This window comes from Hyperoodon ampullatus, assembly GCF_949752795.1.
Source record: "Hyperoodon ampullatus genome assembly, chromosome: 7".
Classification (NCBI taxonomy): Eukaryota; Metazoa; Chordata; class Mammalia; order Artiodactyla; family Ziphiidae; genus Hyperoodon; species Hyperoodon ampullatus.
In genome coordinates, this window is record NC_136920.1 from 59,902,398 (window position 1) to 59,922,603 (window position 20,206).

The following is a 20,206-nucleotide window of genomic DNA, read 5'->3' on the forward strand; positions in this document are numbered from 1 at the left end:
CTGGAAGAGGCCCACTGAGCTGTCTTTTGAGGTACAGATAGGCTTTCCATGGACTGAGATGTAAGGAGAGGGCAGGGAGATGCAGGCAGGAGGAAGTGGCGTGAGCGAAGGCTCATAGGAGGGACCACTGAGTCCCTGCTCAGGTTTGGGGCTGATCTTCTGGTCTTGTGGGGTCAGAGATCAGTGGGGAACACCCCAGTTGGACCTTAGCCGCAGACTGGAGCTGGGGCTGCTCTAAGGGGTGTAGGCACTGAGTGGCCAGGACTCTGGCTGGGTTAGGGTCATTCTGTGGGCACTGCCCCTTCCCCTGGGATTTTCCCACATCCGTGCCTTCCTGATCCCACTTCTCCTTTCCTGGGCCTGGCTCTGACTCAGCATGACCCTGGTCCCCTGTGGTAGGCAGGGGAGGGGTCAGCTTGGAGGCTTCCTGGAGGAGGTGTCTAGAATGAGGTCGGGAGGCCCATGGGGCCCCTTGCTCCCACCTTCTTGGCACATAGCCCTCTTCCTGCACAGGCTTTGCTGGGAGAGGAGCCCTGAGCGTCTGTTCCCCTCTCCTTTCTTACCGTGGTAACATGGCCATCAGAGCTGTGATCACATTTCCTTTTGGATGGAACATCAGCCCTAGAGCTGCCTGGATCCTGAGTTGGGTGCCAGTGTGAGGAGACGGGCCTCAGAGAAGCCCTCAGATCCTGGCTGCGGCCTCCTCATTTGCCACTGGTGGTTGAGCTTTCAGCTGTGGTGCTCGACTTCCTGGGTGCAAATCCCAGCTGTGGGACCAAGGACAAATTACTTCGTGTCTCTGTGCCTCCGTTTCCACATCTGTAAAGTGGGAATAGCAATAAGCCATATGTTATTGAATGAATGAATCCATGTAAAGCACCTAGAAGACAGCTGGGAAAACACACACACGCATAATTAATAAGAATTAATTAATCCAGGTCTTCATTTATTTATTCATCCCTGCTGAGTGCTGGGCATACAGTAGTGAAGAAGGTGGTTGTGGCACTTGTCTTAGGGAACCCACATGCTGGGGAGCCAGGCCTCAGGAAGGGCAGAACCCTCTCATATGATCAGGCAGTGATGGGGGAGGACTGGGGGCCAGAGATGGGAGGACCGATGCCGCTTGGGCTCCGAGGATACTCTGTTGCCATCACCTTTGCCTCAGCACTGGCCCTCAGTCCTGGGGGTGGTGGGGAGCCAGGCCCACTCAGGCTGCTTGGTATTGGAAGGGCAGAGCCTGTCCCCCCTGCTCTGAGCCAGTCTGACTGGTCCTGGTCCAACAGCTTGGAGCTCTGCTGTCAGCTGATCACAGGCTGGGCCCCCAAGGGCCTCTTCCTCTTGGAGTCTGGGAGACTGTGTGGTCTCCAAGAACATTGTTCTTGACTAGCTGGGGGGCCGACACCGCAGGTCATGCCCTTGGGCCTGTGTGTACTCACTCAGCCTTTCATTTGCTTCTCTCCCCACCCTGTCGGCCAACCTATCCACCTACCCATCCACCCCCCACCCACCCATCCAACATGCTTTTGTTGCTCACTCAGCCAGGCCCTATGGGTGGGCTATGGGGATAGAGAGTCAAGTCCAAGGCTGCCCCTGCCCTAAAGAGACTCAGGGTCAAGTTGGGGAGACAGCCTAGTACAGTGTCCATCAGGGGGTCTTCGTAGGTCCAGCTAAACCCCTACCCTGGGCCCACTTGGCATCAAATTCCCTGAGAAGCATATAGAGAGGGAATAACTGGCCACCAGGACAGCAGCAGGTCTTCCTCTGCTGTGGTGTCCTTGTGGCAGTCAGTGCCACTGTCCACACATCTGTCCAGGAGCTGCTCTCTGTGGTCCTCCAGGGGACAGCTCAGGGATGAGGGATGAGACTCACAGCCAACAGGTGTGGGCGCCACCCTGGCTTAGAGAACTCTTGCCCCAAGGGGCCAATATGTCTCCTAACAACCGCACAAGTGTGGTTTCTGGTCCCTGCACAGGCTGTGCCCGGTTACGAGCCACCACACTCTGGGAAGTCCAAAGCTCCGACTTCTCCCCCAGGTCAAGAGACCACTTACAGTTTCTCCTAGTCTAGGTGCAGTTCCACACTCAGGCCACTTTTGCCAAAGGTACTGTTGCCTCAGAGCATGGCTGACATACCACTTTTAGCAGGTTTCTAGGGGGAAAGAGTTTTTTTGTTCATTCTTTACCCTTGGAGAGGAAGGAGATAGGGTGCAGGGTAATGTGGAAGTAGCCAGGTGTCCTAAGAAGCACCCAGACTGTGGAGTCAGGGTTCAGGTCCTGGCTTCGATGCTAGCACAGTACCTGGCACAAAGGAGGGAGGTACTAAAAAGCAAAAGTTACTTGGAATAATTCATCTAAAGCTCATATCAGAGGGGAACATGGGCAGGGCCTGGAGGAGCAGGAAGGAGGGGTCAGGAAAAACTTTCAGAGAAGGGGCACTTGAGTAAGAAGTTAAAGAATGAGTAGATGTTCTCTGATCAGAGACCAGGGAGCAAGGTATTCCTGCAGGAGGCAACAGCAGGAGCAAAGGCCTAGCTTCATGGCCATGCCCCAGCCCTTCCTTGCTTTCTCGGTGGTCACACACTGTCAGGCACTGCTAGGAACACTGGGGCAGTAGACCAGGCTGAAATCACCAGTGAAGAAAGTTGCCCACCCGCTCTGATGCTCCTCCTCAGCCCCTGCTGGATGCTGGCAGAGACAGCAGTTGGGGCCAGGCTTCTAGAGCTCAGGCACCTGTTCCGGCTGGTGGTCTCTGTGCATCCTGTGTGCTGACGCAGGACACGCCTTGTCTTGGTTAATCCTCCAGCCACCCTGCCACAACAGTTTTGTAGTCCTTATTTTACAGACGAGGAAACTGAGGCTCAGAAAGGCTAGGTGCTTGCCCCAGGACACACAGGAACTGAGACTGGGGCAAGGTTGAAACCCACGTTTCTGATGTCCTTTGGAGACACTCAGCCTGCAGGAAGCAGTGCGATCTGTGCTGAGACAGACAGACAGGAGCACTGTGGCCGTGGGAGTTCAGGCACCTTGAACCTGGCCTTGGAGTCAGAGAAGGCTTCTGGGGGGAGTGATAGCAGAGATGAAAAGTGTGGTGGGTTCAGGTGAGTTTGAGGGGTCCCGGGGATGGTGAATATTCAAGACAAGAGAGAAGATGGTCTTGATCCAGAGACCCACGGCTCACGGCCTCAGGACTTGGTTTCTAAGGCTCTGGTCTGTGCCCTTGGCCTCGATGCCCATTTCAGTCCTGCGCCATCCATTCTCCAACAAACGCCTTCTTATCCTTAAAAGCTCAGGTCCAGGGACTTCCCTGGTGGCACAGTGGTTAAGAATCCGCCTGCCAATGCAGGGGACACGGGTTCGGTCGCTGGTCCGGGAAGATCCCACATGCCGCGGAACAACTAAGCCTGTGCGCCACAACTACTGAGCCTGTGCTCTAGAGGCCGTGAGCCACAGCTACTGAGCCTGCGTGCCACAACTACTGAGGCCCGTGCGCCTAGAGCCCATGCTCCGCAACAAGAGAAGCCACTGCAATGACAAGCCCGCGCATCGCAATGAAGAGTAACCCCTGCTCGCCTCAACTAGAGAAAGCCCATGCACAGCAAGAAAGACCTAATGCAGCCAAAAATATAAATACATACATACATACATACATACATACATACATAAAATAAAATAAAATAAAATATAAATAAATAAAAGCTCAGGTCCAGCCTTCCCTGACTCCCAGGCTAGGATGCACACCACCCCCCACCCCTTTCTGGTTTTCATCTCTCTTTTAGAGTGCAGACCCAGTGGGTACATGTGGCTAAAACTTAGCACTTTGGGGACAGGTGACCCTGTCCCAGCAAGGCAGGGCCAGCTCATGAAGCCAAAGAAGGTACCTGCTCTGAAGAGCTTGGAGGGTTTGGGGCAGGGGAGTGAGGCAAGGAGGGCGCTGTCTGAGTGTGTGGAACGAATGAGTTGTGCTGCTGCTCCTGTGAGCTGGGGGGCGCAGTGGGTTTGAGTCCTGGTTCTGTCACAGTGTCGCTGGCGCAGTGACTCAGCCGTAGTGAACTTGATGCCCAACTTCTGGTCTGTTCCCAGCCTTCCTGCCAAGGAAGAAGAGTTACTGTCACGACCACCATCATTCCCTCCCCAGCCAGAGCCTGAGGAGCCCCCGGCCCCCTTCCCCCGGGGGCATCCCCAGCCCCCATCTCCACCTCCCAGCCCCCCAGAAATTCCCCCGAAGCCTCTCCGCCTGCTCCCGGAGTTTGGTGAGTGCCGTAGCGAAACATGGGGCTCTGGGTGGGTGGCCTGGGATCAGGGCTGGAGAGCCTGCAAGGGCATAAGAATCGTGCTCCCCTTTCTGTTGGGCCCTGCCACCGACCCACTATGTGGCCCTGGACAGGTGAGCATCCTTCCCTTCACCCTCAGAATGGAGACAGCACCCAGCTCTCTGACCTATTGACTGTTAGGTGTGGGCAGATGGCAGACTTCTTGATTTGCCCATGGTTTGAAGTCTGGGACTGTTTTCCACGGTCATGGGCAGTTTGCTTTTCCTTGGATTCTCCACTTTTTCTTGTCTCGATTCTTGTTGCTTTTTTTTAGCCTTTTTAATACAGTCCCTACCCTGACCCCCAAGACTGCTGCCCAGTCAGACCTTCTTGTGATGGCCTGGCCTCTCCTTTGGCCGCCCTCTAGTGCTGTCCTGTGAAGCCCCGAGAATATAAATAGCACTTCCTGTCCTTTGTGCCTTTTTTTGAAAGCCAAGCCAGGGTGGGGCAGGGTCTTTCTTAGGCTGGGGGAGGCCAGGCTTCTTTGCCTCTGAGTCTCCCCCTCCCCTCTATCTCCCCAGATGACCCTGACTACGATGAGGTCCCAGAGGAGGGGCCGAAGGCCCCAGCTGCCGTGATGACCAAGAAGGTGGGTCAGGCAGTGGTTAGGGTTTGGGCTGTCTGCCTGTCAGTGTGGAGGGTGGGCTACCCAGGTGCCTTTCAGACCCTGGGGACCACCAGATAGAGAGTAGGTAGCAGGCTCCCTGGAGAGTTCCCTTCCCCTTCACTGTCTTGCTCTGTGGGGGTCTGGGGGCTCTGGTTTGTGGCTCCAGATCCAGTCTTCAGCTGCATCTGGATGGCTGTGTGGCCCCTTCTCTCCCTTGGTGTTTGGAGCACATCTGTCTTGGGGTGTCTGTCCCTCTGTGTTTGTTTAACTTTCTGTGTCCCCGTGTCACCCTCTCTCTGAGTGCCTTAACCCTCCATCCATGTGTCTTTTTCTCTATCCCTTTATCTTTCTGTCTTTGTCTCTCACTTGGGCCCGTGCCTGCACTGGTTTTCTCTGTCCCTGTGACCCCGTCTCCCTGGGTCCCTGTGCAGACTGCTGGGGGCTGGGGAGGAGAGAAGTGTGAGGAAAGAGAAGTAAATGTGCAGAGTTGTGTGGGTGCAGGATGGAGTGGACAGAGGGGGATGGGGCAGCCCCTAGTTGGGTGTGATCTGGGGCTTGGAGGGGAGCATGACACTGAGCGGGTCTGGAGAGCAGGAGGAACCCCCAGTGAGCCAAGTCCCTCGGGCCGTGCGCGTGGCCAGTCTGCTGAGCGAGGGGGAGGAGCTGTCCGGGGACGACCAAGGGGATGAAGATGAGGATGACCGTGCCTACAAGGGCATCCCCAAGTAAGCGTCCTCTTCTCTCGGGTGGTTCTCCCACCCAGCTATCCTCCTTCCCCAAGCCCGGCCCAGCCTCTCCCATCTCCTCCGCCCCCACCCCATGGGAGCCCCCACTCTGGCCTCCTCACTCCCTCTCTTCTCCCCCCAGTGGTGGATGGCACACCAGCAGCCTGAGCTCATCCTTGCCCAGCAGCCTCCTGATCCCTGATCTCCCACCGCACCCCATGGACGGGCTGCCTGTGGGCCCCACCCCCAGCCCACCAGTCATCAAGGCTGGCTGGCTGGACAAGAACCCACCGCAAGGGTGAGTGAGGCCTGTTGGGTCCTATTGGTGCTCTGCATGGTGTGGGCTCTAGTATACTGGTATCGCGGATCAGAAAACCAGAGGGGACAAGGTTATTGGAGCAGGTCTCCCTCCAGGCCGACTGTAACCGCCGATCATCCCCACCAGACCTATACTTTATTACCCTTAAAACTGAGAAGTCCTTTCTCTGGCAGTCCAGTGGTTAAGACTCTGCGCTCCCAATGCAGGGGGCACAGGTTTGATCCCTGGTTGGGAAACTAAGATCCCTCATGCTGCACAGAGCAGCCAAAAAAAAAAAAAAAAAAAAAAAAAAAAAAATCCCGAAACTGGGAAGTCCTACTTTGAGTCTGACTTCAATCACTCTTGCTGTAGGTAAAGTTCATCTTCTCAGTGACCACTTGGGATCCTCCCTCCCTTGGACCTGTCTGTTCCTAACTTTGTATGTGGCTTCCAGAGGGAGCTAGGGTGATCCCAGAGCCTCTCCCTAATTCCCAGTCCTTTGCTCTGTTGTCCCTCTGCCTCTGCCTCTCCAGATCTTATATCTATCAGAAGCGGTGGGTGAGACTGGATACTGATCACCTGCGATACTTTGATAGTAACAAGGTGAGGCCCGTGTTAGTGCGTGATATGACCCTGCTTCAGCCTGGTCTTGGGTTGAACCCCGACACAGGACCCAGGCGGAGTCTGTCCCTAGATGAGTCCTCACCAGAGCTGTAGTGTGACTCCTTGAACTGTGTCCTCCTGGCCCATTGGCCAGCCTTGGCCTCGGCCAGGGTTGGTGTAGGGGCTGTCACCACCTGTGGGAGGTGGGGCTGCAACGTTCATTTCAGCAGAGGTTGAGGGAGTCAAGGCGGGGCTGGGCCTCTGCGGGCCTCACCCCACAGTTGGCTCCCCTCTCTCCCCCAGGATGCCTACTCAAAGCGCTTTGTCCCTGTGGCCTGCATCTCCCGAGTGGCTGCTATTGGGGACCAAAAGTTTGAAGTGATCACGAACAACCGGACCTTTGCCTTCCGGGCGGAGAGTGATGGTAGGGAGGGGGGCAGGAGGAAGACTGGCAGTTTGGCTTGAGAAGTGAGGGAGGAGAACCAGGGCACACCTGCTCCCCCCACATCAAACCAAGAGAGGAGTCAACCCTCTGTGAGGTGGGGGAGGGGAGGGCCCCCTCTGACCAGCGTTATGCTGAGTCCTCAGAACCACACATCCCCATTTACAGGGGAGAAGCAGGCTCAGAAAGGCCAAGCGCCTTGCCCACCCTAAGTGGCACAGCTGGGATTGGAGCCTGAGCTTGTCCAAGTCAGAGAACTTAGAGATAGGTGGGCCAGTCTGGGCGGGCTTTCTGGCAGAGGTGTTGCCTGAGGGGCCTGGAATGGGGAGCCCTTAGGGGGATCCCTACCAGGCTGAGCTGGGGCTTACCCCTTCCCCTTTGCCTGCAGCGGAGCGGAAGGAGTGGATGCAGGCCCTGCAGCAGGCGGTGGCTGAGCAGCGTGCCCGGGCCCGACTGTCTAGTGCTTATCCGCTGGGAGTTCAAGGCTCAGAGCCCCCTGACCATGCCGGCAGCCTGGAGCTACGTGGCTTCAAGAATAAACTCTATGTGGCCGTGGTTGGGGATAAAGTGCAGCTTTACAAGAACCTGGAGGTGCGACTGGTCAGCCAGGCTGCTGAACTTCTCCTGTGCCCCCTGCCCACCTAGTCCCTTAGCCCTGCCCCCAACCCACCTGGTCCTTCAGCCCCAACCCCTGCCCACCTGTTCCCTCAACCCCACCCACCTGGTCCCTCTACCCCGCCCACCTGGTTCCTCAGCCCCTCAGCCCCACCCACCTGGTCCCTCAAGCCACCACCTCCCCTAACCTGGTCCCTCAGCCCTGCCCACCTGGTCCCTCAGCCCCGCCCTTTCCCTTTCCCCCTTCCCGTGACCCAGCTCTTTGCCTGCCCCCCTTCCTGCCCCTAGTTCTGACCCCTCTCCTGCCTGGTCCCTGAGCATTACCCTCCCATGACCCTCCTGGCTCTTGCACCTCTTACTTATTGCTACATGGCCTCTGATCAAGGTCCATTTACCCATGCCCAGATTCCTGAGCCCTCCCTTACCTCCTTCCTGGGCACTTTCTGGTCCCTAAAGTACCACCTCCCCCTCCTCTCTGCCCCCTCCCTGGGCCTTGAGCCCCCCCACTCAGGCCTTGCCCTCACCCCTTCCCACCTACTGCCAGGAGTACCACCTGGGCATCGGCATCACCTTCATTGACATGAGCGTGGGCAACGTGAAGGAAGCAGCGGACCGACGCGGCTTCGACCTCACCACCCCCTACCGCATCTTCAGGTGAGCCTCCCTCATTGTTCACCTGCATCCTCACTCCCTCCCAGTATTTTCTTCTTGCATATGTAGGAAGCTGCCCCTTCTTCTAGGATGGATTTCTCCCCTCTCTTCCCAGCCCTACCCACCCTGCTGGGCCTTTACCTTCACTTGCTAACCTGCTCTGATCCCTTCCTTCTAAGAAATCTCACTTATACCCCACCTCCCTCTGCCCATCACTGTCCCCCCTTCCCTGCCACAGTGCTCCCACATGGGCTTTCTGCACCGCCCACTCACCCTGCTATCCCCTCCAGCCTGCCCTGCTCCCTCAGAAGTGCTTGTCTGTCAATAATAGTTGCTTGCGATCAAAGGCTGCTCTTCACTTCCTATCTCGTGCCCATCCTGGGTGCTTCTCCCTGAGCCTCCAAGACTCTACCATCTTGGTTTCCTCTGACCTCAGCCATCCCTCAGTGGTCTGTCTCTGTCCTCTGTCTTCTACCTGGACGGACTCGCCCACTCCCAGGCCTTCAGCCACTGCCTCTGAGGCACTGTGCCGTGCCTGGGTTTAAATCCTGTGCATCAGCTCAGCTGCCGTGACGGAATACCACAGACCCGGGGTCTTAAACAACAGAAGTTTATTTTCTCACAGTTCTGGAGGCTGGAAGTCCAAGGTCAAGATTTTGTCAGGGTTAGTTTCTGGCGGGGTCTCTCCTCCTGGCTTGTAAGTGGCCACCGCTTCACTGTGCCCTCACACGGCCTTTCCTCTGTGCACATGGAAAGAGAGAGAGATGTCTGGTGTCCCTTCCTCTTTTTATAAAGAAACCTGCTCTTAGGACATTATTTAACCTTAGTTACCTCCCTAATGGCCATATTTCCAGATACAGTCACACGGGGGTTTGAGACTTCAACCTGTGAATTTCAGGGGGACGCGATTCAGTCTGTAACATCTGGGGTCCATCCCTGGGTCACTGCATGACCTGGGCAAATCACTTGGCCTCTCTGCGCCTCAGTTTCCTTGTTTGTGAGGCAGTCTCTGTAAAGCTGTATCTGATACAGTGTGCGGTGACCGCTCAGTCTAAATGGTGTCACCCCTCCTCCAGCATCGTCTCCTTTGCCCTTAGCTCACATCTCTGCCTTCAGGGTCTTCCTCCTGAGCTCTAGAGCTGCACATCTAATGGTTCTGTGGACGTTTTCCCCCTTATATTCCTCCCCAGCTCACTGCTCCTCCTTGGGCCCCACCTCCACTCATGGGGACCCCACCTCTCCTGCTCATTCCTGTGCAAACCCATCACTGCCCCCGTCTTGCCTCCATCACTCCCTCACCTCCGGCTGGCCCCTTTCCTGCAGGCCCTAGGCCTGTGGGCCCTCTGGCCTGGCGCCTGCCTCTTCACCCTTGGGCTGCCTATCTGTGACCGTCAGAGGATCCTTTTTTTTCCTTTTTGTTGAAAGCCAAGTTTGTATTTGTTCATTTCTTAGATTCGTAGTAATCTTTGATTGACGTCTGTGGCCTGAGATTCTTTGCCATCCTCCTTAACTACCACACAACTGTAACCAGCCACTTTCTCTGGAGTTTTCCTTCTCTGTCAGCTTTCCAGAGCCCTGCCCATTTCCCTAGATCCTTGTTGTCATGGACCTTAATCAGGTTGATTTGGTGTTTGGCTCCAAGGGCCTCCACCAGCCTGGCGTGCGTGGGCTCCCCCAGTTGGACGCAAGCATGCAAGACGGGCTTAGCACTTGGCTGGGGCCTTGGCAGCTTGGCAGCTTCAGCCTTCGTGGGCGAGGGTGGTCTCAGCACCTCTCGTAAAGCAGCGTTGACGTCCATTCCATCTCCAGCAGCAATGCCCTCCTTGGCTGTGGCAGTGGTGGAGCCGAATCTTGAATGCACACATGTGACTTGGTGGCAGCAGGGAAAGAAAGAGCTAGAGGGAAAACATCTCTGTGTCCCTCACCCCCCTGAAACCCTCTACGGCTTCACTACTGTCCTCTGGGTGCACTCTGACCTCCTCTGCATGGCACAGGCTTGCCTTCTCTGTCTCCCAGCTTCTTTTCTGCCAGTACCCCCATCCTGCCCACAAGGCCTGGAATGCCCTGTGTGCCCTCCTGTCCCTTTGCACATGCTGTTCCCTCTGTCTAGAACACCTTTCTACCTCTTCACCTGGGTAAGCCCTCCTCATCTGTCAAGGCTTAGCTCGGACACCATTTCTTCCCAGCAGCATTTTCTACGCCCTGGGCAGGGCAGAGCCTCCTCTTGCTCCTCCGCCCCCAGCCCTCGTTCACACGTCTCTCAGGTTTGGGGTGTCCTTGCCTTTGTCCACGCCCACCCTCCCCACAGACCCTGGGCGCCTGCCTCTTCCGACAGTCAGCTCTCAATGCATTATTCACCCCCCTTCGTGCTGTGCCCCCTCATGCTGCCCCCAAATCCCTCTGAGTCCTTTCCCACCAGTCCCCTACCCCACTCCTGTGTCCCCAGCTTCTCGGCCGAATCGGAGCTGGAGAAGGAGCAGTGGCTGGAGGCCATGCAGAGAGCCATTGCCGAGGCCCTGTCCACCTGGGAGGTGGCCGAGCGCATCTGGGCCGTGGCCGCCAACAGATTCTGTGCTGACTGCGGAGCTGCCCAGCCTGAATGGGCCTCCATCAACCTCTGCGTTGTCATCTGCAAGTGCTGTGCAGGTGTGTAGGGGGGTTGGGGTGCCAGACCAGGGCAGGACAGGGCTGGGGTGTTGAGAAGGCAGGTGGTCTGTCTGGCTGGTGGGGCTGGAGCGAAGGCGGTATCAGAGAGCATCATTTATGAAGTTGCACCTCTGTGTCAAGCCTTTCCCACCGTGATTAACCTGCATGGCAGGGATTCAACTTCTCACGTCATGAGTGGGGACACTGAGGCACAGAGAGGGAAAATGGCTCCTTCACGGTCACCTGGCAAGTAAGTGAGTCTGGATTTGAGCCCAGGCCTGTTGGAGTCTAGTACGGCTGTCACATCAGAAGAGCGGAAGTAGGCCAGGTCTGGCAGGGCTTTGCAAGCAGAGGGAGGAGCTGGTGTTTTATCCAGAGGGGGATGGGAGGCAGGGACGGGAGGGACGTGGTCAGATTTGCGCATCCGACTCTGGCTGATGGGTGGAAGCTGCGTCAGAGCTGGTGAGACTGGAGACTAGTGAGGAGACTGCTGCCGGATCCACAAGAGAGAGGAGGTGGAGCCTGGTCCCAGAAAGTGAGCATTTGAGAGGCGTTTAGATCTATGGAGGAAGAGTCCCAGATCATACGCGGAGGATGAGAGAGAAAGAGGGTGGAGCCTAAGATACATTCATCTATTCAACCAGCGTTTATTGAGGGTCTGTGCTGGGCACTGTGCCAAGTGCTGGGAATTCAGCCCCACTGGGAACAGTCTTGGGTGGCTGGAGGTGGGGACCCAGGGGTGGAACAGTTCTGGGAAGTTGCTGTGGGACATCTAGGTCAAATGTCTAGGAGGCCTTGGGCTATGAGGGATGGGTGTGGAAAGCGATGACTCCATTGGAGACCAGATTAGGAAGGCATAGGCTCATGGGAGGAGTGAGCGTGTCCAGAGCGGATGAGATGCTCCATAGGAGGTTGCAGAGCGAGGTGAGGCCTAAGCCAGAGCCAAGCAGTGCCAGGCACTCATGGTGCCCCCAGCCCAATCCCTGCTCCAGGGGTCCCTTGTGGGATCTGTAGCTGAGCAAGGCTGCATCTTTCCAAGCCCAACTCCCCCCTCCCCTTTCATTTCACAGAGATTTATTAAGCGCTCACTGTGTGCCGGGCTTTGTTCCAGGCACTGAGGCTAGACCCTAAAGCAGGCAGTCAACATTCCTTCTCTGGGGCAGCTTACATTCTGAGGGGAAGGGGCAGAAAATACATACACAAACCAGTAGAAGTATCAGGCAGTAACAAGTGCTAGGTAGAGAACGTGTTTGTCGAGAAGCCCTCTCTGAGGAGATGACAGGTCAGCTGAGATCTGAATGTCAGGAGGGAACTAACCTTGGGGAAATGGGGGAAGAGAATCCAGGCAGAAAGAACAGTGTAAAGGCCCTGAGGTAGGAATGAACATGGATGATTAGAAGAGGGAGGAGAATTTGAGTGTTGGGGGGAATAGGAGGGGGAGAGGCATGAGATGAGGAGAAGAAGCAGGTAAGGAATTTTGATCTAATTCTGGGGAGAATTAAGAGAGAGTCTAAAGCAGGGGTTTTTGAAGTAAGAGGTTTGCATTTTAAAGAGATCACTCTGGCTGGGTTGTGTGGAGAGTGGCCTGCAGGGGGCCAAGCATGGCTGTAGGGAACCAGCTGGGGGACTACTGCAGGAACCCAGGTGTCAATTACAGGGCTCAGTTTTGGGGTGCCCAGGGCAGGAGTGTGTGGGAGATGGAGCTGCAGGCCTAGCCCCTGGGTCCTGCCCATGGCCTCTCCCTGTCTGCCCCCATGGGCACTGGGGTCGTGGTGTGGGGGGGGAGTGCTCATGTAAAGGAGAGGACCCAGATGACCCCGTGTCTGGCCCTCTGTCTACAGGGGAGCACCGTGGCCTGGGCGCTGGTGTTTCCAAGGTGCGGAGCCTGAAGATGGACAGGAAGGTGTGGACGGAAACACTCATTGAGGTGGGGAACCAGCTATGTTTGGGGTCTGCCCCTCTCAGCTGCTGCCTGGGTCTTCCAACCCCATCCCCCGCATCTCACCAACCCCAGCACCCTGGAGCTAGAAGAGACCTTTGGGATCATCTAGGGGGTGGGATTTTGGAAAAGCTGATTTTTGGCAAAGTCAGCAAACTGGCCAGTGAGCTAAGAATGTTTTTACAATTTTAAAAGGTTGCTTAAAAAAACAAACAACAACAAAAAAAACACCAAGAGGAATATGCCACAGAGACTGTGTCCTGCAAAGCCTAAAATACTGACTTCATTTTATCTCTACTCATGTGCACCAGTGGGTATGAGTATGTCCATTTGGGGGATGCTCACACGTGTACATTTGTGCCTGTGTACTTGGGATTGCCAGGTACTGATATGTGTGGTAGTTACAGGGGAGAACCTGCAACAGGAAGCTGGACCAGGGCCCGACCATACATGGCCTTCCTGACAGCCCCAGCCAAGCTGCAGACTTCAGAGTAATTTGGGTGTCATATCCCCTGTGAATTAGGGTTAGAATCCCCAGTTTACAGATGAGGACGTTGAGGCCCAGGGAGAGAAAATGACTTGCCCAAAGTCACGGAGTGACTCAGTGGCGCCTGGGACTGTTTCCTCTTTGTTCTCTGCTCTGACCCCAGCACCCCACGCAGGCCCTGACAAACAGGCAAGGTGGGAGGCCCAGGAAATGGCTGTGGAATGAGTGATCGGCAGAATGAAAGAATGAATAAACTAGTCTCCCGAATGCCAGAGTCTTGTGCACAGTCTGCCCTCACCTCTCTTCCCCTGAGCCCAGAGAGGAATGTCAGGGACAGGAGATGTTTCCAAAATCCCTGTCCACCCAGTTGGCTGACGGGTTAGCCGCCACCCCCCCGACACCCCACCCCCAGCTGGGATAGTCTCAGGAATGCAGAGTTCCAGATGTGGGACTGGGTGGGGAAGTAGCAAGGCCCCCAGCCAGGCACCAGGCCTGGGGCGTCCGCCTGTCAGACTGCCTGCCTCTTGTCCTGGGGACTGGGCTCAGGCCCAGGGTTGGTGGGGGAGCACCCATGGCCGCCAGCAGGCCCCGCTGTCCCTCAGCTTCCCTGATGGAAAAGTGGGCGCGTGGCCTGGCTCTTCCAGCCCCTCACCTAACAACCTCAAAACCAACATTTTGGCGGGCGTGCGCCCGTGGCTGTAGGCTCCCTTCTAACCTCTTGCCCACGCCCGCAGCTCTTCTTACAGCTGGGCAATGCTGCTGGGAACCGCTTCTGGGCAGCCAACGTGCCGCCCAGTGAGGCTCTGCAGCCCAGCAGCAGCCCTGGTGCCCGGCGATGCCACCTAGAGGCCAAATACCGTGAGGGCAAGTACCGATGCTACCATCCGCTCTTCGGCAACCAGGAGGAGCTGGACAAGGTCAGGGCACTGGGCCTGTGAGGCCTCCTGAAACACCTCCGTTATTCATGCCCCCCCTCACATTCCTCACTCTGTTTCAGCTCATCTTTTCCACTAGCTCAGAGTGATGAGTGGCCCTGTAGGGAAACTGAGGCCCAGAGGGCAGAAGGACCCTGCCTAGGCCACAGGGACAGTTGGGACAAAGCAGGGAGGAGCCAGGCCTGACCCTTGGGCCAAGGCCACGTCCCCAGCATCTGTCTGCCTCCCTCCCCTCCTGCTTCCTCTGTCTCCTCACCCCATCCTGCTCCTTCTGAATCCTGCCAAAAGGAGTGAACTTGATGGGGATGCTATTTCCTGTCAGGCTCATGAAAAACAGCTGGCTGCTCCAACCCATCCCCTTCCACACCCCACTCAAGATGAGGCCCCTCGTGGGCCCCAGGCCCTGACAGGCCGGGAGCCAAGCCCTGTCCCTGGTCTGGCTTGGCCTGAGTGGGAGGTTGCCTGCTCCGAGGCAGAGGGATGCCACTTGTGACTTCTGGTCAACCTTCAGCCCTTCCCCCAAGCAGCCCCACCCAGTCAGGCTCAGTCCAGCTAGAAGCCCAGTGGGAGCCAGGCCTCCACCTCCCAGGAACCCAGGCGTCCAGCCCCCAGCCCAGCCCAGTCTAGCCCGCCAGCCAGGAGGGGCGGCAGCTCCCATTGGTTGGGAGGGATGGGCAGGCGGTGAGGAATTCAAATGTGGGAGGAATGAGCTACAAAGCACCCCCCTCTGGCCTTCCACAAGGCAGAGGGAGCTTGAGAGCCTCTAGAGAACACGCCTGGTGGCTGACAGGGTCCCAGGGGGCTGTCAGCAGGGTGAGCCCTGGACTGCTAGGACCCCTGGCCTCTGTGGGGATGCCCCTGCCACCCCTCACTCCTCTTGGCCTTTCTTTTCCTCCTCCTGTCTTTCTTCCTCCCTTTCTCCTCTTTCACCCTGAGGGTGGGCCCCTAACCTGGGTGACTCCTTCCTCTTCCCGACCCCGACCCCGCACCCAGACCCCGCCGCAGCGCGACCCCCTTCCCACTTGCCCCTCACTCTGGCTTAGGCTGACCCTCCCCACTCCCCTCCCCTCCTCCCAGGCCCTGTGTGCCGCAGTCACAACCTCAGACCTGGCTGAGACCCAGGCGCTCCTGGGCTGTGGGGCTGGGGTCAACTGCTTCTCGGGGGACCCTGAAGCCCCCACGCCCCTGGCTCTCGCCAAGCAGGCGGGACAGACGCTGCAGATGGAATTCCTTCGAAACAACCGGACCACAGGTGAGTGTCTGGTGGGACCATCCTCCTCAAGGGATGGGGCCTCCCTGCTGCCAGGGTCTGGCCCTTTGGAGGGGATGCCAGTTATTGGGTGCTAGGGGCTGGGTATTGTCCTGTGAGGTTTGATTTACATACCACTTGAGCTATAATTACAACTCCTCCAGGGGCCCTGGTGCAAGAGTGTGTGTGACGTTTCGGGTTTGCACGTCAGTGTACATTTGTGCCTCTGGCTTCCCCTTCACACGCGTGTTTGTTTGTATCTCCCTTAGTGTCTCTGTCTCTGCATCTCTTTGTGTATTTGTGGGTTCCTCCCTGACCCACAGTGTGGGACCTCGGGGTGGCATCCGTGTGCCGGTGTCCGTGTGTCTCTGAGTTGCTATGGCTCCGCTTCCTTGCCCCTGGGAGTGTCGAGGGCGTTGGGGTTTGTGCATGTGCAGAGCGTGTCTGCGCTGCTGTCGGGGGGAGGTGCTGCATTTCTCTGTGTGCGGGGGACTCGCCACAGCAGCCCTGTCCGCCGTTCTGTCTGGGTGGGGCTCTGTTGCAGACGGGTTGGGTCCCGTTTGGCTCCCGCTCTCCGGGTAGCTGAGGAGGGGGTGGTGGGGGTGAGCGCCGCTGGTCATGGCCCAGCGCTAGCCTCTGGGGCCGCATCCTAGGACTGAGGGTGGAGATCTGCGGCCAGGACTCTGGGCTCAGGGCCATGGGTGGGTGGGGTGCGCTGGGCTGGAGAGAGCCCAGGTGTCCGGGGAAGGCACAGGAGACCACCCAGCTGGCTTGGGCTTTGGGACTGCTGGGAGCAGGGCTGGAGCCGGGCTGCTTCCTTAGGCTTTGCATTGTCTGAGACACGCTCCCTTGTTGTTGGTGAGTTTGCTCGAGGGCTGCCCCCCTCATTCTAGTGTGCTGGTCCTGTGCCTGCAACAGGAAGAGCTGGGCTGGGGATTCAGGGGAGCTCCCTGGAAGGAGAGGTCCTGGAGCCGGGCCTTGTGAGTGGGATGGAATTCGCACGAGTGGGGAAAGGTGGAGAATGGCTTAGGCAAAATCCTGAATGTGGCAGTAGGAGGCCAGGAGTGCTAGTCAGGGAGCGGTGCTGGGGAAGGAGGGGCGGGTGACTGAGTGCCAGCTTAAATACCCAGCCCAGGTGGGGGCAGGGGGGACACCCTTGGATGGTGAGCATGACCAGCCACTCTTTCCCCCCCTTCCCAAAAGAGGTACCTCGGCTGGATTCAGTGAAGTCCCCGGAAAAGCACTACTCAGTTGTCCTGCCAACTGTGAGCCACAGTGGCTTCCTCTACAAGACTGCTTCCGCCGGGAAGCTGCTACAGGACCGCCGGGCCCGGGAAGGTGGGTGCCGGGCCAGAGCCCGCCCTGGCCATGGCATTCTGGCATGGTGGCAGGGCCAGAGAAGCCAGAGCTGGCCAGGCTGGGGGATCCGTGAGGGCGCCAAGTGCACTCTGGCAGTCACCCCGCAGGGCTTCCTGGGTGTGGTCTCGGGTACACAGTTGGTGCTTAATAAATGGGCTGATGGGGGTGGGAGTAGAGCATGGCACTGCAGAGCGAGTCACTGCCAGAGTTTCCTTTAAAACAAAGAAGACCTTATTGAGTACCTATTAGGTGTGGGCCCTGTTTTGGGCATCTGGTATTTGGAGCACGTGGATGCTAGGAAGTTTGAGGACTGAGCTTAAAGGTCTGTCCGTCTATCACCTCAGCCTTCCATTTGCTCCCAACTCTGAGTAAAATCCACAGTCCTCATTACCACGTCCCGCAAGGACCTGCACTCAGCCGCCCCACCCCATTACCTCTCTGACTCCTCTTCCCTCACTCACTGTGCTCCAGCTTTACTGGCCTCCTTGCTGTTTCTCAGACATAACATTCATGCTCACCAGACCCTTTGTACTTGCTGTTCCCTCTGCCCAAAATGCTTTTCCCTAAATATCTGCATGGTTAGTCTCTCACTTCAAACAGTTCTCTGTTTAAATGTCACTCCTTGAAGACTTCATTCCCCACCACCTAATCCAAAATAGCAAGCCCTACTTTCACACTACTTATTTATGGGTCTATTTATTGATTCTCTGTGCCCTACTGGAATATAAACTTCTCTTGGCCAGCGCTGTAGCCCCCAGCACCTAGAACAGTGTCTAGCACACAGTGGGCCCTTGCAAATGTCTGCAGGATGAGGAGTGACTGAGGCAGGGCTGGCGCTCCTGGAGGGAGCCCAGGCTGGGAGGCAGGCTCTGGGACACACTGCCTTCAGAGGGCAAATGTCATGTCCTCATAGCCAGGATAAGAAACAGTATCTGCTGTGTGAGCATTGTTGAGGCCGTTGCTCACCGCATCCTTCAGCACCCCCGGATGAAGCCCTCCAACTCCCAAAGAGATTTCCTTGGAACTCTGTGTTACTCACCACCTCACTGCCCCTGGGGCACTGCCCCTAGTCTACCTTCCTCTGCCTGATAATGTCATTTATATAACTGCCTGGGTCACCCTTTTTTCACCCTGGGTGCCAGGAAGCTCTGAGCCAGTGTGATGCTCAATGCTGTGAACTATACGGGCCTGCATGGCCTTGACAATCTGTTCTTTCTCCTACTTTCCTGGTCCAAATTCCCATTTCTGTTCCTTTATGGGATCTTGTCAGTCTCCTCAGAGTCACTGTAGGAGGAAGCAGAGTATAGAACAATGGGTCCTGCTGGCAAAGGAGGGTGGGGCACAGGGGGCTATGGTATGAAAGGCTTCCTATGGCATTTGGGCTGGCCTTGAAGGATAGAGGGTGTGGGTGAAGGGAACAGGGTGAGCAAAGCAGGGAGTGTGGGGTGTGTGTGCAGGAGTGGTCAGAAAGGTGGCTGGGGAGGTGGGCAGGTCCGGGGGAGAGGTGTGGGCTGGGCTGGGTTGGTGGAGCTACAGGGAGGAGGATGGATTTGGGGGAAGCTTGTGAGTTAGAATGGAGAGGACATGGGTCAGGTGGGAGTAGAGGCCCAGGGAGGATGCAGAGGTAGCGTTCAGGTGAGGGTGAAGGGCTCCCTCATGGTTCCCCTGCCCAACTTCTCCCCAGAATTCAGCCGACGCTGGTGTGTGCTTAGCGACGGGGTCCTGAGCTACTATGAGAATGAGCGGGCAGTGACCCCCAACGGGGAGATTCGGGCCAGCGAGATTGTGTGTCTGGCAGTGCCCACTCCCGACACCCATGGGTGAGCACCCCTGGGCAGAATCACAGACTGTTATTGATGTAAAGTCCAACCCTCCATTGGGGAGACAGGGAAACAGGCCCAGAGAGGGGCAGGACCTCCCCAGGGTCGGACAGCAAGCTGGGGCTGTGCAGGGGCTAAACCGCGTTTCCCAAGGCCCTAGCCTAAGGCTTTTCTCCCACCTCGTAGGGGGCCAGGGGAAGGGTAGTCACCAGGGCAGTGTGGCGGGCGAGGGGGCAGTGCTGGGTGGAGTGGGCCTGAATCCTGGCCTGTGTATCTACAGTTTTGAGCACACCTTTGAGGTGTACACAGAAGGAGAGCGGCTGTACCTGTTTGGGCTGGAGAGTGCAGAGCTGGCTCGTGAGTGGGTCAAGTGCATTGCTAAGGTGGGCCTGGGTGAGCAGGCGGGTGTGGGAGGAGTCTGTCAGGGCCCAGGGTAGGACCTCCTGGCCAATCCCCTGTATCTCGGCTTTCCCACCGCATGGATCAGGGGCTGGATGGAGGGCAGCAGACACAGAGCCAAGGCCCTGATGTGATCTGCAGCTCCCTGGTGGTGGGGGAGGTCAGGAGACCTATCTCAACTATGTGGAAGGAGGGCCATGGGCCTTGCACTCCCTAGGTGCTCAATATGTTTAATAATGAATGACAGGCAGAACCGTCCTAGGATGGACAGTGCTGCCTCCAGGGGGAGCGCCTTGTCCTGGAGGAAGGAGGCAGGAAGGCTGCAGAGGAGAGCTCTGCCCTGGAGACTAGAATCAGGTGCCCTCTGGCTCTCCTGTGCCGTGAGGGCCTGTGACTCTCATTCTCTTGTTCATCGACCAGTCATCTGTGAGCCTCCTGACAGTCAGTCCTCAGAGCCCCGGGGATCCAGGTGAACCGGTCTTGATCCCAGCTCCTCAGTGGCTCCCATGCTGGTAGGGGAGACAGATGGGGTCCAAACAGCAAAAACTGTAATTGGTGCTACAACAGAGGGCGAGAATGCCTTGGTGCCATGGGGCCCCAGAGAAGGGACATCCCTTATGGTGTCTGGGAAGGTGTTCCAGAGGAGGGCATATCTGAGTGAGTATGAAGTGGAACATGATACCCAACTTAGTTCACTGTGCTGGGTTCTGCCCTGGGAGAGAGAGAGGGGAGAGCTGGGTGGAAAACAAGTACATGCCCACAAGCCAAAGGGCTGGGGTATCCAGGGTGGGCAGTGCTGTTGGCTGATGCAGCCTCCCTGGCCATCTCCCCTTTCCCTGGCCTCCCCACCAGGCATTCGTGCCTCCCCTGGCTGAGGATCTGCTGGCCCGCGACTTTGAGAGGCTTGGGCGCCTACCCTACAAAGCTGGCCTGAGCCTACAGCGGGCCCAGGAGGGCTGGTTCGCCCTCATCGGCTCCGAGCTCCATGCTGTCTTCCCAGAGGGGCCCTGCGAGGAGCCGCTGCAGCTTCGGAAACTACAGGAGCTTTGTGCGTACACCTGGACCTGGGCCCCAATCCCTGGAGCACCCTATCCTGGGCTCCCAGACCCCAGCCCCTCCCCA

At 57.2% G+C, this 20,206-nt stretch overlaps 1 protein-coding gene across 3 annotated transcripts in view; it reads left to right on the top strand.

Moving 5' to 3' along the window:
- The window catches only part of ARAP1 (ArfGAP with RhoGAP domain, ankyrin repeat and PH domain 1), a gene marked incomplete at both ends in the record, with an annotated part of 40,745 nt that overhangs the window by 7,944 nt on the left and 12,595 nt on the right, over nt 1–20,206 (top strand). For 2 of the 3 annotated variants that reach the window (XM_079709014.1, XM_079709013.1), the window contains 16 exons: nt 4,080–4,249; nt 4,831–4,898; nt 5,511–5,641; nt 5,784–5,939; nt 6,473–6,542; nt 6,846–6,966; nt 7,373–7,575; nt 8,144–8,253; nt 10,697–10,896; nt 12,738–12,823; nt 14,057–14,239; nt 15,335–15,509; nt 16,710–16,844; nt 18,550–18,685; nt 18,966–19,068; nt 19,937–20,132. In XM_079709014.1, coding sequence (XP_079565140.1) covers nt 4,080–4,249; nt 4,831–4,898; nt 5,511–5,641; nt 5,784–5,939; nt 6,473–6,542; nt 6,846–6,966; nt 7,373–7,575; nt 8,144–8,253; nt 10,697–10,896; nt 12,738–12,823; nt 14,057–14,239; nt 15,335–15,509; nt 16,710–16,844; nt 18,550–18,685; nt 18,966–19,068; nt 19,937–20,132 — 2,243 coding nt within the window. Of the gene's footprint in view, nt 1–4,079; nt 4,250–4,830; nt 4,899–5,477; nt 5,642–5,783; nt 5,940–6,472; nt 6,543–6,845; nt 6,967–7,372; nt 7,576–8,143; nt 8,254–10,696; nt 10,897–12,737; nt 12,824–14,056; nt 14,240–15,334; nt 15,510–16,709; nt 16,845–18,549; nt 18,686–18,965; nt 19,069–19,936; nt 20,133–20,206 lie in introns of all 3 variants that reach the window. The other variant, XM_079709012.1, reaches the window with a different exon arrangement.